The sequence below is a fragment of the Saccopteryx leptura genome, chromosome 5 (genome assembly GCF_036850995.1).
Source record: "Saccopteryx leptura isolate mSacLep1 chromosome 5, mSacLep1_pri_phased_curated, whole genome shotgun sequence".
NCBI classification, from domain to species: Eukaryota; Metazoa; Chordata; class Mammalia; order Chiroptera; family Emballonuridae; genus Saccopteryx; species Saccopteryx leptura.
The window spans coordinates 31,099,939-31,116,676 of NC_089507.1; the positions used below are offsets into that span (position 1 = coordinate 31,099,939).

At 41.9% G+C, this 16,738-nt stretch overlaps 1 protein-coding gene across 6 annotated transcripts in view; it reads right to left on the reverse strand.

Moving 5' to 3' along the window:
* ATP8A1 (ATPase phospholipid transporting 8A1) overlaps positions 1 to 16,738 on the reverse strand; it is a 232,445-nt gene that overhangs the window by 170,554 nt on the left and 45,153 nt on the right. For all 6 annotated transcript variants that reach the window (XM_066387035.1, XM_066387032.1, XM_066387033.1 and 3 more), the window contains one exon: positions 4,597 to 4,637. In XM_066387035.1, the coding sequence (XP_066243132.1) occupies positions 4,597 to 4,637 (41 nt within the window). The remainder of the gene's footprint in view (positions 1 to 4,596; positions 4,638 to 16,738) is intronic.

The following is a 16,738-nucleotide window of genomic DNA, read 5'->3' on the forward strand; positions in this document are numbered from 1 at the left end:
ATAAGTATTATAGTTGAGGATTATGGAAACAGGTCACCTGATCAAACTAAAATAGACTGATTTAAAAATCTGTCTATGTCCAATTGTGGGGGCTTCAGCACATTTGCTTTTCAGTAGAAAATTTTTGGAGATATAAATTCTTAATCCTAAGAAATAGATTCCCAGGCGGAAACTTTGCATATTGAAGCAGCTTTACGGAGTGACTTTTACACTTCATACTGCCCACCACTCCGGGCTTCTCTATGAAGCCAGGAGAGTGTGTCGTTGCTAAGATTCGTCACCTACATTTTCCACCTGCGACTACCGCAAAAACCTGTGAACAGTCGCAGAGGCAGACCGGTCTTTGAAGAACTGGGCTTTGTGGTAAGGGTGACAAGGATAGCTGTTTACATTTCAAGAGTGGAGAGGCTGTGCCTTGCACAGGGCTTTATAACTGCACTGCTTTTTAAAATCCCAGATGCGGGCAACTTAACTTTGAGAAAAGGCTTCAGGGCAGTAACTGGAGAGATGACTGTTCACGTTTGAGAGCGAAAGTCTGCCTGTCTGTGAATGACTGGATCTATATTGTCGGTCCTTTGGGAACCATTAAAAAGCAACCACAGTAGCCACACAGTCAGAAAGAAAGAACCCTGAACTAAAGCCCAGTTACTGTAAGGTTTATTGTAGCATTACCTTGGCATGTGAATCTGACTCTCGGTTTTGGTTTACTGATTTAATATTTAATTGCACAAAATATTACATAAGCTAAACAAAAGGCTCACTCCACAATATGGCTAACCCAACAAGCACGTCTTCTTTCATGCCTGTCCCCTTAATGTTCAAAGGATTTTTACATAGTCGCCATCTTAGTGTACACAGCTTGGTTCTTTTCATCTATATTTGATGACACAGGAACCCTCGTATGTCTTGCTTGCTGCTGTGAGCTCACTGTTTGGCACATGCACTTAATAAATATTTGTTAAATGAATGGTATAAAATTTTTCTGTTTTGGCAGAGTATTTGAAATTATAGCTTTTACTTGTCACAAAATGTACCCGATTGGAGAATGTCATACTTTGTTTATAAAACTGCCTAATGTTGGTACTCATTTATTTTAATTTTTCAGTTATAAATAATGGTACAATAAACATTTTTACATACATACAGGTTTTCCCCTACTTTGGGATTATTTTCTTGAAATAAATTCCCAGGATCCTTTTTTTATGATTCTCAATATGAAGAGCTAAACTGCTAATCCACAATAACATGTGAATGAAGTACTTCATAAAATTAAAAATTATGAAATACAAAAGAGTTTGTTTTTATTTATTGAATAGATAGCAAATGAGACTTCAATTTTGCTTAAATTTGCAACTTTTGTTATTAGGTTTAATATTTTACTGAGTCTGGTTATTATAGTACTTTGTGCTTATTGCCAACTTTTATTTCCTATTTGTATAACAATGATTTTAATCTCTGCCATATTTGGTACAAATGTTTTCCATATTTCACTTTTATTTGTGGTAGTGTTTGTTGTATGTTAGTTTTAAATTGTGTATAATCAAATTCCAAAGATCTTGTTCTTCTCCAAATATTTATCAGTCTTTATTCTATCTGTATGTTTTTAAAAAACAATGTTGTAACCTTTAACTCTTTTAGCCAGTTGGAATTTATGTCAGTATAGGCTGTGATTTAAACTGTTATTTCTTGAAACTGATCTGTGATCCTAAATAAATTATATAATCTTTTTATCGATAATTTTTGCCTCCTTTATCAAATACTAAGTGGGCTTCATTTCAGAGTATTCTATATTCTATAATATTTATCTCTGTTCGACTCTATTTACTCTATTCATTAATGTTTATTTTTGTAACAGATCTACATTATTTTAGTAACCTTTGCTTTCCATTTTATAGTCCTTTCATACTGTTCTTCATTTTTTCAAAACATTTTTTGACCCTGGCCGGTTGGCTCAGTGGTAGAGTGTCGGCCTGGCGTGCAGGAGTCCCAGGTTCGATTCCCGGCCAGGGCACACAGGAGAAGCGCCCATCTGCTTCTCCACCCCTCCCCCTCTCCTTCCTCTCTGTCTCTCTCTTCCCCTCCCACAGCTGAGGCTCCATTGGAGCAAAGATGGCCCGGGCACTGGGGATGGCTCTGTGGCCTCTGCCTCAGGCGCTAGAATGGCTCTGGATGCAATAGAGCGACGCCCCAGAGAGGCAAAACATCGCCCCCTGGTGGGCATGCCGGGTGGATCCCGGTCGGGCGCATGCGGGAGTCTGTCTGACTGCCTCCCCGTTTCCAGCTTCGGAAAAATGAAAAAAAAATAAAAAAATAAAAATAAAAAAATAAATAAAAAGAACATTTTTCAATTTTCTCAACTGTTTACTTTTGAAATTAAAATAAAAAATTTGGTCTGCTCTTGAGAATATAAAATTCACTGGGATTATAGTATATCAATACTTTGAAACAATTGCTATTTTTAGTTTTTCTAGGAATATGACATATTTGAACATTTATATGAATCTTTAATACCTAAAATTTTGATGTTTTCTTTACCAAGGTCATATACATATTTTAAGTTTATTTGTAAGCATCTCACATGCCATTGGGAATGAGATCTTTTTTTATTGCGACACCTTAGTTGTTCATTGATTGCTTTCTCATATGTGCCTTGACCGGGGGTCTTCAGCAGATGGAGTAATCCCTTGCAGAGCCAGCGACCCTGGGTCTAAGCTGGTGAGCTTTGTTCAAACCAGATGAGCCAACGCTTAAGCTGGTGACCTCGGTGGTCTCGAACCTGGGTCCTTCCGCATCCCAGTCTGATGATCTATCCACTGCGCCACCGCCTGGTCAGGCGAGATCTTTTTTTAAATACATTTTCAAACTTGATATTATCAATAAAACAATGCTGTTAGCTCTTGAATTCATCATTGAACCAACTTTTATTAATTCTAAGTATCTAATTCTAATTACTAAGTGAAACCAGCTCATTTTGGCTGGATGACCTTTGGCTGCACCCTAAGTTTCTATTCCTGTTCGCTCTTTATCTCAAAGTGAGGTGCCAGGTACAGAGAGGTACATACCTCCAAGAGGGCTGAAATGCTATCATTATGGGTAACTGTAGGCTAATTTAATTTTTTTTTTTTGTCTTAAAAAAATTGAAAAAGTAAGAGTTACAATAAGCCAGGTAGATGAGCACAATCTTAAAATAATGACTGCCTATCAGGAAAATAAGATGTTTGAAGAAGTAAATGTTAAGATTGAAGTAGTAGATGGTAATCTCCTGATTTTACAACTATTTCTTTTCTGAATAAGCACTCTAGGTGAGAAGGCAAGAAACTAATCTATCAATTTGTTAGGATATATAATTATGTTAACTATACACTGACAACTCCAGTGAAGGAAATACATTTATAGTAAAATTCAATTCATCATACACGATTACATCTATTTATACTCTAAAATGTTTATATCCACAAATGCTGGACAAAAAGCATAAAAGAAATTTCTTTTGAAATATTATTTTGAGCTTTTTTTTCTCACAGCACTTTTCTGAAAAAGAGTTGACTATTTCAGAAACAAGAATAGCATAATCAAGGTATTTTCCTCTTTGTTACTTTTATGTTAGACCAAAATGAGAGAGTGATGAGTTCTCAAATACCTATATAGAAAGGGAGATGTCAATCTCTATTCCAGCCACTGACTTAAACTAAAAATACAATAGATTTCATTGGGAATCCTGTTTGGTCAGGGATGCGAGATACTTCGAACATCACAAGGTAGAGTCAAGTGCGTGGCTGTTAACCTGCAAGGAAACTCAAGGGCCAATAACCTGACTGTGAGTGACATCCCTGCCGCCTGGACAACCTCGGGACACGAAGTCCCCTGGGGAGAGTGGCCTCACCTCCAAAGGTCCTTTACCAACTTACAAAGAAAAAGTAATTTATTTGTGGGTGCCTAGAGGTTAAGTGTTCTCTCAAGACTAAGGGAAAACTAGTAACAATTTCTTACCTTTTAAAATTGAGGTCTAAAAAAAACGTGTGACCACTTGGACAGCACTTGTTCAATTGTGTCTTAACTCACTACTGACCATGTTAGAGCTCTTGTGAGCAAATTAACTTCTGGACATTATGGAACACTGATTCCCAGATCATGAAATATTATATTTAATAAAAACTTTTTTCTTAACGAATTAGCAGTACATAAATGTGATCCATACAATGTATAAATTTGAAGTAAATACACAAATGTGAAATATCAGAATTCTAATTTTTATTTTTACTTGGACAGTAGATGATTAAAACAAAAATTACAACACAAAACAGTTCATGGTTAAATAAAATCTGTGAAAATAGTACTCAAAATATACCATAAAATAAACAAAAAGTTCTAAATATTACTTTCCAAGAAAATAGTCTGTCTAGCATATGGCAGAAATATTAAACAGAAGTGACTAACTGAAAGCTCTGTGCATGGTTATAACATTAATTATTAAATAGCTTTCATATCAATGGACTTCTTGACATTTGTTTATATAAAAATATATAAAAATTATATCTATTAGAGTAAATCTCTATGTATTTCTTCTCCTGGAACAAAATAAAAATCAATGCATACCTTTTCCCAGTGTACAATTTCCCAAGCACCATTTCTCAACACTGGAAAGAAAAAAATGCCACATTTTAAAGAACATTTTTACCACTTATCAAAAAAAATATTTCTGATGAAATGATCATTTTAAATAAATAGCTCCAAATAAATTTTCACAGGTTTAAAATTATGACAGCAAGGAGATGTACAATTACCTGAAGAATCAGAAACAACCATGTACATTTCAGATCCCACAATAACCCGTTGCTTTAGAGCGGGCTCTGACTGGGGTTACTGAGAGCTTTCTTCAGCATAGAGGAATTACAGTGGGCGGCTGGAGGACAAAGCCACAGAAATGATGTGGAAAAGGGCATGACAAGCTTAAAAACATGGCAGAAGCCATAATTGCAGCAATATGTATTTTTATAAGCATAGGTGGAATAAAGTTCTAATTGGTTAGTAAACATTCAACACATAAACCAATAGATAAAGAATCTGCACCTTTAGGTTTATAATAATGCAAAAGAGTAACAGTTTCCACATTTGGTTTACTGAGAAGAAACGAAAGAAGAGACTACTATTACGTTATGACTGAAGGGATGATATTTCTTAGTGTTTCATTATTGCTTTGCAATAGTAATGTTACTCAGCACACTGTTTTTCTCCCTACTATGTGTTTGTGACATAATAATTAATATGCCAGCAGACACTAAAAGATAAACAAACAGGAAAGAGATTAATATGCAATAGAGAGCTCAGCACTTAGTACTTAAGAAAAGTAATAAGTTAAGATCAGTCAACAAATTATCCAGATAGTAAATTTCACGAGGGAAACACTAGTACTTGCTTGAATGCCATATTTCCTGGAAACAACACAGTACCAGACACAGTAGTTATCCCGTGGGTATTTGCAGAGTGAATAATTTATAGGTACAAAAACATTAGATTCAGTTTCTTTTGAAGTATCTGAAGTAACTTACAAAAACAATCAAATTACAATACAAATTACAATAACAATCCCCAAAATGTCAAATAGCACACCTAACATTAGTAAGAAACTAACAAGTCTTGAAACCAGCATTACAATATAAATTATGCTAATCTAAATATAACCTTTGTGTGTCCCCAAATTCTCTGAACATGGGGGCTATATCTTAGTCATTTCTTTCTTTTTTTTTTCTTTTCATTTTTCTGAAGCTGAAAACGGGGAGGCAGTCTGACAGACTCCCGCATGCGCCCGACCGGGATCCACCCGGCATGCCCACCAGGGGGCGATGCTTTGCCCCTCTGGGGCATCGCTCTGTTGCGTCCAGAGCCATTCTAGCACCTGAGGTAGAGGCCACAGAGCCATCCCCAGCGCCCGGGCCATCTTTGCTCCAATGGAGCCTCTCTGCGGGACGGGAAGAGAGAGACAGAGAGGAAGGAGAGGGGGAGGAGTGGAGAAGCAAATGGGCGCCTCTCCTGTGTGCCCTGGCCGGGAATCGAACCTGGGACTCCTGCACGCCAGGCCGACGCTCTACCGCTGAGCCAACCGGCCAGGGCCTTAGTCATTTCTTTATCTCTAGTACTTCACAGCACTCCTGACATATAAGACCAAAAATTCTTGTAAAACAAATAAGACAATGAATATCTGATTGTGCATTTTTGGTGAATCAACTTCATTAATTAAAAACAAACTCCAAGTTGAAGAGCTAAAATAAAAGTATTTCCAATACAATTACTATACTGTACTATTGAACAAGTTAAAATTCCAGTTTTTATGGTATTCATACCATAAAACTAGGCAGCAGGGATCTGAACCACAGGCATCTAAAATTGATCACTGTGTCCTGATAACAAAACTCCAGTGCCTGCGGTCTACCCAAACTGATCCCAGGAGTAAGGCTGCTCCTCGATGTTGTACCCAAAGTACTGGCATTCAAAGCACAAGGTACAGTAAGGAAGACCCTAGGTTAGATGCTGTCGCTGTGCCACCAAGCAGTATCTTCCTTAAAATTAGTTGTTACAAAAGAATACAAGAGGCCCTGGCCGGTTGGCTCAGTAGTAGAGCGTTGGCCTGGTGTGCAGGAGTCCCGGGTTCGATTCTCGGCCAGGGCACACAGGAGAAGCGCCCATTTGCTTCTCCACCCCTCCCCCTCTCCTTCCTCTCTGTCTCTCTCTTCCCCTCCCACAGCCAAGGCTCCATTGGAGCAAAGTTGGCCCAGGCGCTGAGGATGGCTCCATGGCCTCTGCCTCAGGTGCTAGAATGGCTCTGGTTGCAACAGAGCGATGCCCCAGATGGGCAGAGCATCGCCCCCTGGTGGGCGTGCCGGGTGGATCCCGGTCGGGCGCATGTGGGAGTTTGTCTGACTGCCTCCCCGTTTCCAACTTCAGAAAAATACAAAAAAAAAAAAAAAAAAAGAATACAAGAGCACTCGGCCTTTTAATTACTTAACTCAGTGGCTACAGTATAATAAATCCTCAACAAACAGAGTTGGCACAGTGCTGTACATGTCAACCAAGACCAAGATTAAGTGGCATTAAAAGATTTGCTCAAATGTGCATTCATTTAAATTAGGAAAAAAATCCTGTTCAACAGTATCTAGAGCTTAAAGATCCCCCCAATTGCAATACTTTGTTTAAAAAAAAATCAGTGTCTAATATTTTTAAAATCAAGAGATGTAACACAAAAATGAAGACTTTAGACTTATCAGGAAAGCTCAGAAGCTCAGTCAGCCAGTTCCCCCATGGCAGCATGTGTCTGGGCAGACCAGTGGCCAGGTCTCTCAATGAGGCTCACCGCCCCATGACCACATTCACGGTCTCCTGCTACTCAATACCCCGTCTGTTTCCATCATTCAGGGTACCTGTCTGCCTGGCTCAGGTTTGTGAGGTTTTCTTATGTTAAAGGAGGTATAACTTCCGGTGAAATGTATAGATGTTCAGTGTTCTGGTCAATGAGTGAATCCATCATTCAGAACAAGAAACAGAACTTCAGAAGGATTCCTCGTGCGTTTACACCCCAACCCTCCACCCCCAGAGGCAAATACAGAACTTAGTCGTCGCAGATTAGTCTTGTATTTCATACACGTTAAATCACACAAAATGTATGCATTTTTTGCATTGAGCTTTCAATCAACATATCTGCCTTTCTGTTTAAAAGATGTCTCTTTCCCCCATTAAACTGACATGGTACTATGATGGAGCGATTTCTAGACTTGTTATTTATTCCGTTGATCAATTTGCATGTCTTCACACCAATACACATCATCCTGATCACTGTAACTTTATGGCCAGTCCTGAAATGAGGTAGTGTAAGTCCTCCCACTTTGTTCTTTTTCAATATTGTTTTGGCTATTTAAGTTCTTTGCTTTTCAGTATAAATTTTAGAATCAAATTATCAATTATTAAAAAAAAACCTCCCAGGATTTTCTTTTAGGGGCTCAAGATTTTCAACTCATGGATAAGCTGTATCTCTGATTTTATTTTCTCCTGCATTATTTTTTTTATCAGGTATGTTTTTGTAGTTTTTAGTGTATGGCTCTTTCATTAGATGTATTTCTTGATATTTGCTCGTTTTTCTCTTATATTGTAATATTTTTTAAAAAAATATTTTTTATTCCATTTTTCAATTGGTCACTGGTAATATATAGGAATTAAACTTTTGAACAATGACCTTGAAGGTCATCCCACACCTTATTCAATTCACTTATTAGTTCGAGTAGGACTTCTTTCTTGTTGTTTTGTTGTTCTTTTTGTAGCAATACTTTCTAAGCAACTTAATTTGTTTATTAACAATGCTATTACAATTTTAGCAGTTTCTCTATGCTTTTATCCCTGTTCACTGTTCATCTCTTTACTTTTAAAACTGTTTTGTTATGGCTCTGGCCGGTTGGCTCAGCGGTAGAGCGTAGGCCTGGCGTGCGGGGGACCCGGGTTCGATTCCCGGCCAGGGCACATAGGAGAAGCGCCCATTTGCTTCTCCACCCCCCCCTCCTTCCTCTCTGTCTCTCTCTTCCCCTCCCGCAGCCAGGGCTCCATTGGAGCGAGGATGGCCCGGGCACTGGGGATGGCTCCTTGGCCTCTGCCCCAGGCGCTAGAGTGGCTCTGGTCGCGGCAGAGCGACACCCCAGAGGGGCAGAGCATCGCCCCCTGGTGGGCAGAGCATCGCCCCCTGGTGGGCAGAGCGTAGCCCCTGGTGGGCGTGCCGGGTGCATCCCGGGCGGGCGCATGTGGGAGTCTGTCTGACTGTCTCTCCCTGTTTCCAGCTTTAAAAAAAAAAAAAAAAAAATGTTTTGTTATTATGGAAAAAAAAGTTTTGAAAATTGAGAATATTTTTTACTACTAAAAAATGTCCTGTTGATTTTATGACCTAAACATCTCAATTTCTGCCACCTTTTTTTATATCCACTATCACCAACACCCTGAGCACCCCTATTTTAAGCAACCATCATCTCCCAGCTGGAGGTCTGCATTAGCCACACTACTGGTTTCTTGCACTCTTTTAATCTCTTCCAAATTTAGTTTCTTTTGGGTGATAGATATACAACATAATCACCTGTTCAAATGCTATAGAAATGTTTACCTGAAATCGATGTACTCTTATTAATCAATATCACCTTAGTAAAGTTAATTTTCTAAATAAAATTTAAAAATTAAAAAAAATTGAGTTTCTACTATAATGACTATCTATAATGATTTTACACACATATAATAATAACGTATTTTCATGTATCTCTATGTATCCATATATGTGCCACTTCACAGATATTTGTTAGGTCACATCTAAAAATGTCCCTGGGCCCTGGCCGGTTGGCTCAGTGGTAGAGCGTCGGCCTGGCGTGCGGGGGACCCGGGTTTGATTCCCGGCCAGGGCACATAGGAGAAGCGCCCATTTGCTTCTCCACCCCCACCCCCTCCTTCCTCTCTGTCTCTCTCTTCCTCTCCCGCAACCGAGGCTCCATTGGAGCAAAGATGACCCGGGCACTGGGGATGGCTCCTTGGCCTCTGCCCCAGGCGCTAGAGTGGCTCTGGTCGCGGCAGAGCGATGCCCCGGATGGGCAGAGCATCGCCCCCTGGTGGGCAGAGCGTCACCCCTGGTGGGCGTGCCGGGTGGATCCCGGTCGGGAGCATGCGGGAGTCTGTCTGACTGTCTCTCCCCGTTTCCAGCTTCAGAAAAATACAAAAAAATAAAAAAATAAAAATAAAAATAAAAGTGTCCCTGAACCACTCTACTGGGTTCCACTTGACAGGACAGAAGTGGCACAACAGGCGTCCCCAACTCGGCCGCCTGCGCTCCACTAAGCAGGGCACAGGGTGATACCAGTGGCACGCCCACAGAGCCCCGGGAAACAGCCCTGACCTTGCCTCCCGTCTCCATCTGCCGTAGCTGCCCATTCCCTCAACCTTCCGTCACTTCTTCCTGCACATTCGAGCCTCTGCCTCCTTCCCCAACGACATTTCTCTACCTCCCTCTCTGTACACCTGTCCCAATCCTGCCTCCCAGGGGACCTCTGCCCTCAGCTCAACAGTACGTCCTCCTACTCGCCTCTTCCCCACTCTCCACCCAAACGTTTCTTCTCTTTTCATCACTGAAAAGATCACTGGCAAATATAGCTTACTGCAAAAATACACGTCTAAAAACTTGAAATATACATTCAGCTAACAATTTTCTACCGACCTACAAAAGTCAATGCTATGTTTGTAACAGCCAAACCGAGGTCTGTAGAGAAAAGCTGGCCCTCCCTCCCTCCTTGGGACGCCTCCTCAAGGCAAGGAACACAGACATGCATCCGTACACACCTTCCTCTGGACAAACATGCACGAGACACTCTTTTTCTTTCCTTTGAAAAATGTGTGTCTCGGCAACTTAGGTTTTGTATTTATCATAGGCTTTCCGGACAAAGCATAGAAATTTAACTAATTTAAAAAAATAACCAATTGCACGGTGCATCCGTTACATTGGGACAAATAACCGAACGGAGTCACTAGAGTACTCTCCAGCATGTGCTGATCAAAGTAGCAGATGTGCACAGCAGGGAAGTGAACACCCAGGCGGCATCAGGGGCCGAGAAAGCTTCAGGCACGGTTCCTCAGGGGGTCACTTCTCATTACGCTCCTAGATGGATTGTGAACCTCCACTATATGTTCAATAAATCTTAATTTCACAAAGGCTGGGAAAAAGATTTCATGAGGTACTTTACATCCCTTAGTCAATGAGCCACATCAGACTGTGTAACATGTTAAACCAGGTAAGCGAGCAATATCTATATATACACCCTTAAACTAAGTACAGAAGTTGGTGCTGGCTACCTCCAGGGGGCGTCTCAAACCCCACACAGCCATTACAAATCAGTACCTGGCTTAGTCCATTTCGTTCCTACTTTGGCCAAGTTTCAGCATCACGCTTCCTGGTGCCCCAGAGATAAGCACAGAGCTTCCCCTGCCCCAGTCCAGTTTAAAATGACTGTGTTCCACACACGGCTATCCTCACAAGGTATGAAGCGATCCGCCTCCTGATGGAGATTCTGACTTGCATTTTTTTTTTCTACCACGTCAAGCAACACTGAAATATACTGCTTACAAAAATTAGGGGATATTTCAAAAGGAATATGAAGTGATAAAAAAAAGTATTTGATTTTTTTTTTTTTATTAAACAACATCAGAAGAGCAAACGACAAGTCAAAGAAAGTTGTTCGATTATGCAAAGGAGATGCAAAACCAACTTGTATTTCATTGGTGAAAATGCAATCTACAAAAGGCTGAAAGTACTGGAGTATCTGCCCGTTCCCTGATCCCCTAATTTTTGTGAGCAGTGTATACTGACATGATTGTGTTCTATGGGAGAGGATCACAAAAGGAACGTTGCTGGCTCCAGGGTATTTTGTACTTTTATCAGATACAACCAGGTTACTTCCTTAGGAATCTACAGCAGTCCAGACTCTCCCTAGCAACACATGACGTTCCACTGACTATCAACCTAGAGAAGTACGAGTTGTCTTCAATCATCTTAATTCTGTCAATCTGATGAGCATTTGGTATTTATTCTGAAGGCTACAGGGGTCTGGATTAATCAAAGGGCATAGCGCCTTTATGGACCCCTTGAGTTAGATTTCGACCTAAGTAGAGTGACATTTCTTTGCATGTACTATACAGATGCTTGCTTGCTACTCAACATTTGGTCCAGGGACCTGTAGCATCAACATCACCTGGAGGCTTGTTACGTCTGAGGGTATGTCTGTCTCTGCCCATCCCACCATGTACTTCTGTTCTTGAAATACAAAAATGGAACACAGAAATAAACACAGAAGTACATAACTTGTTCAAATTTGAGGCTAAAGCCATCTTAGGATATAGAGCTCAATACAGAATTCTGGTGAAGTTAAACTTCGGCTCACGACTTGTTAACAGCTTTCTGTACACATCAAGTCTTGCCTACTGGCCGAAGATAAAAGTCAATCACATAATTTGTTGTTGTCTTTACTTTGGAACTGGTTCCTGAACAGCCAACTGTAAATGATTAAAATAAACAGTGTCACATGCTTTATCCGGGGAACTGAAATAGCAGCCTGGTTATTTTTAAATCACTGACCTCCCCTGACCCAGCTCAACCCAGTTGAGAGGAAGCAAGTAATGATGCAGGGTCCTTTGCTGAGCTTTCCACTTTCTTGAGCCAAAAGTAGACCGACTCTATACCTCCAGAGTCGAAGAGTTCAAGAGGTGAGCCCCGGAGGAGGTTAGAGATGCCTGGCGCAGGAGAGCGAGAGAAGCCTTGGCTCAATTATCAGAATGGCCTGCCTTCTGATGTTTTAACAGCCCACTCTTTTCAATGCAAAACTCCTCCACCTTTCCCCAGTTCCAGCCAAGTACACCTGCTCTCGTTTCCACACGTCTAATTAGTCTGACAGTATGCAAGGGAGGGCTCAGACGCTAAACAAATACCTCAAATATAACCTGTTTTTAACTTTAGCAGGATGCTCCTTAACAGCTTTGTTGTAACGGGTTTCTTTTTTGAAATGAAAACATTCTGTTGGATTTGGTTGGAAATTCCCTAACCAAGGGCTCTGCAGACCTGTCATTCTCTTAGGACTCAACCACAATCAAAATGATCCACCACTGGGGGCATCGCCAAAAGTCACTGGGGTGCCACTCATGGGCAAATGAAGCCGCTGTAGGCAAGCTATCCCAAAGGACAATGGCACTACCAGTGTTACAGAGGACAGAAAGGTGACAGAAAAGGTAGTGCGGTCCGACTGCTATCCGGGAGGAAGCGCTGAAGAGGAGCCGAGCGCATCAAGAAGAATGCAGCTGAGACTATGGGTTTGGACAAAGAGGGAAAACCAGCACACCCACGGGAAAGCATCAACTCACTCACCGTGTAGACCCAAAGACAATCTTAAGGCAAAGACCTCACTGGGGCACAAACTGAACAGTCTCCTGCATAAACTTGCCTAGAAAGGCCAAACTGAGCAATGAGCTGCGTGGAGTCTACCCACACAAAAGGCAAAGGGAACTCTGAATTCCCTTCTCGTCCATATTCTACATACAGGTGTTCAGCCAGTTGATACTACTTCTATCAGTTCATTTATACGCCTTTCAATGAGGGACCTCACCAAGTGAGACCGAGACAAACTCTAGGGTTGAGTCCTGGCAAGTTGCTTGAGCACCAATGAGCTGATGTGATCAGACCACAAGGGTAAGCGATCCCCTTTTCTTAAAATAATCTCTCTCAATCCTGCTCAGAGAGTCATGAATCAGTCACCTTTTCCTTTATTTCATTGAGAAATTTCTTGAAAGAAAAATCTCCCTCCCCTGCCTCACCAATCGACCATTTCTCCACTCCTTGCACTGGGCTTCAGTTTTCACAGCTCCGCCACTGCCCTCTGGGTAAGAACTGGAACGGCAATGAGCCAACGTCACTTCTTAAACGCTGGATTTAGCGAGAGCTGCCGTCCTGGTCCTCCTCTTTTCACTCAGCGGCGTTTGGTGCTGGCCAGGGCTTCCCCTCCTCGGCCACATCCAGTTGCAGCTCTCCACTGTGTTTCCCTCTGGCTTCTCACAGTCACCGCCCTCGTTCTCCTCCCTAATTACACAGCTTCCACATTCTGGGAACCTAGCCACTCTCTTCAGTGATTCCCTCCAAGTCCTTCACCCTGGTTTTCAAAAGCCTACGAAATACAACTGTCGCTTGCCTTCCCATCCCTGCCCATTGCTCCCTGACATATATATCCTATGCTGTAGCCAAAATAGGATATTTGCTCTTCCCAGAATATATCTCTTGCCTTCCCACTTCCTTCTGGCTCACCCACTGCTACCTCTGCTTACTGAAATTCCACTTGTCATTCAAGAACCTCGCAAACGACTTTCCTGAGCCCCTGCCTCTCTCATCTGGCCCTTATTAGTTTCCCTATCTTGCATTAAATATGAGTGAGAATCATATCTTCCCTATTGGGTTATAATTTCCTGTAAGGCAGGAATGAAGACTGGTTTCTTCTGCACTGGGTCTTACACAAGACAGATGTTTAGGAAAGATTACTGAAGTGAAGTAACAAAGATTCTAACCCTGATTCACACCTGCTCTTCTTCTCTCACTTGAACTATGTCCTTAAGTTTTCTCAGTGGGTTTTGCTCCTCTGTGTGCAACTTTTATTTATAGGACAAAGGAAAAACAGTATCTCGGGTTATATTTTCCCACAAAGAAATGCCTCTTCCCCATCTACAGCGACTGTTGAAAATATCTACTCAATTCAATTTAGATAATCCTAAAACCTTTGTAATCATTTGAAAATGTTAATCTTATAGGTGTCTAAAATTACTTAGGCCATATATGTGCTCAGCTTTTAATCCCAATTTTTAAGGTCATGGAAGCGAGTGCTTTTTAAGAACTATGCACAGTTCAGTTGATGTACACGTGCCAGGCAGAGCGGCAGGTCAGGGCCACGGGATGAGTCAGATGCGGAGATGCCCTCAGGGAAACACAGCCAGGATGCTTGCTTCTTCAATAAGCCAGGGAAGTGCTGCTATTTTAAGGCCCTCAACATAATACCCTGGGCTCTGCCGTACAGCACTGGACGAGCAGGAACCACAGAGTTGGCCCTGTTAGTGGGTCATTGCAAGCTTACAGCCTGAAACATATTCAACCCACACCAATTTAACACTTTTTCACCGAGGAGGTCAGTGGTGAAATGGTTTCCAGTGGTAGATAAGCCACTCCGGGCCCTGCAGGGAAGTAGCCTTGTTAGTGGTGGTCAGATACCACCAACTTAATTCCTTTTTTGACCAGGCTGGGAAAGAAAGATATAGGTGGAAATGAGGCCCATTATTTTCAGTGATGGGCCTAACTGAAAAGAATTTCATGTCTTTTCTCCAGTTAAATTAAAACAGAGAAAAGTTGCTTTATTGAAGAACAAAACTTATTCTAGTCCAATGCCTACTATCAAAATATAACAAGGGCCTGACCAGGCGGTGGCACAGTGGATAGAGCGTCGGACTGGGATGCGGAAGACCCAGGTTCGAGACCCCAAGGTTGCCAGCTTGAGCGCGGGCTCATCTGGTTTGAGCAAAAGCTCACCAGCTTGGACCCAAGGTCGCTGGATCGAGCAAGGGGTTACTTGATCTGCTGAAGGCCCGTAGTCAAGGCATATATGAGAAAGCAATCAATGAACAACTAAGGTGTCGCAATGTGCAACGAAAAACTAATGATTGATGCTTCTCATCTCTCTGTTCCTGTCTGTCTGTCCCTGTCTATCCCTCTCTCTCTGTAAAAACAAACAAAACAAAAACAAGGTGTTAATCCAATCATAGTAAGGATGGTCCTCATTTGACAACAGCATCAAAGCAGGTGATCAATCATGTGCTGTCACATATCATAGCTGTATCTCTCATACATTCTCACCATCCTTCAGTAAATATACCCAAACCTGGGATTTTATACGTATACAAGCAGATCCATTAGGAGGCATTTTTCTTTCTTTCTTTCTTTCTTTTTTTTTTTTTTTGTATTTTTCCAAAGTTAGAAGCAGGGAGGCAGTCAGACAGACTCCCGCATTCGCCTGACCAGGATCCACCTGGCATGCCCACCAAGGGGCGATGCTACACCCATCTGGGGCATCGCTCCACTGTGGCTGGAACCATTTTAGCACCTGAGGCAGAGACCACAGAGCCATCTTCAGCGCCTGGGCAAACTTTGCTCCAATGGAGCCCTGGCTGAGGGAGGGGAAGAGAGAGACAGAGAGGAAGGAGAGGGGGAGGGGTGGAGAAGCAGATAGGAGCTTCTCCTGTATGCCCTGACTGGGCATCAAACCTGGGACTTCCACACACTGGGCCGACGCTCTACCACTGAGCAAACTGGCCAGGGCCAGGAGGCATTTTTAGTTCTCTCCAATATCTTTCTTAGCCTGTCCCTGAACCCCACCCCTTCCCAGGCCTCCCTGTTGTGATTGTATGTGCAAGCGTCATTCTACTTGACATACTGTCATTCTACTTGAAATACTGCCATAATAGCATTTCATAAAAAAAATAGAAGCATTACTTTGCAACTGCATAAATGGACCTGGAGATAATTATGCTAAGTGAAATAAACCAGGCAGAGAAAGACAAATACCGTATGATCTCACTTATAAGTAGAATGTAATGAACACAATAAACTGAGGAATAAAATAGAAACAGAGGCAGGGTCACAGGGAACAGAAGGACAGCTGTCAGAGGGGAGGGGGAAGAGGAGACAGGATCAAAGAAGGTGAAGCGATTAGGCCAATTATATATACATAACACAGAGATAGAGACCACAGGGTAGCAGTTCCCAGAGGGCAAGGAGACACGGAGGTAGGGGGCGGGGTGAAGGGGTGAAAGGGGAATGGAAAGAGACTGCACGGGGCCTGGGGGCACGATGTGCTGTGCAGGGTGTTACACTGAGTGGCACACTTGAAACCATGTCAACATAATAAATTGAAAATAAAAATTTTAAATAATAGAAGCACAGTTTTGCAATTTTAAAAAAGAAAACTAGCTCAACCACAATAAATTCATATGGAGTTTGGCTTCAATTTATATATTATAATATTCATTATGAATTTATAATTTATAAACTCTGGCCGAGCACAATTTGGCCGAACCACCCAGTTTGGGGAGAATCATGCCGGACCACCTCCAGTGTGTGTCAGAGGCGCAGAGGAGGGTATGTCAAACACTG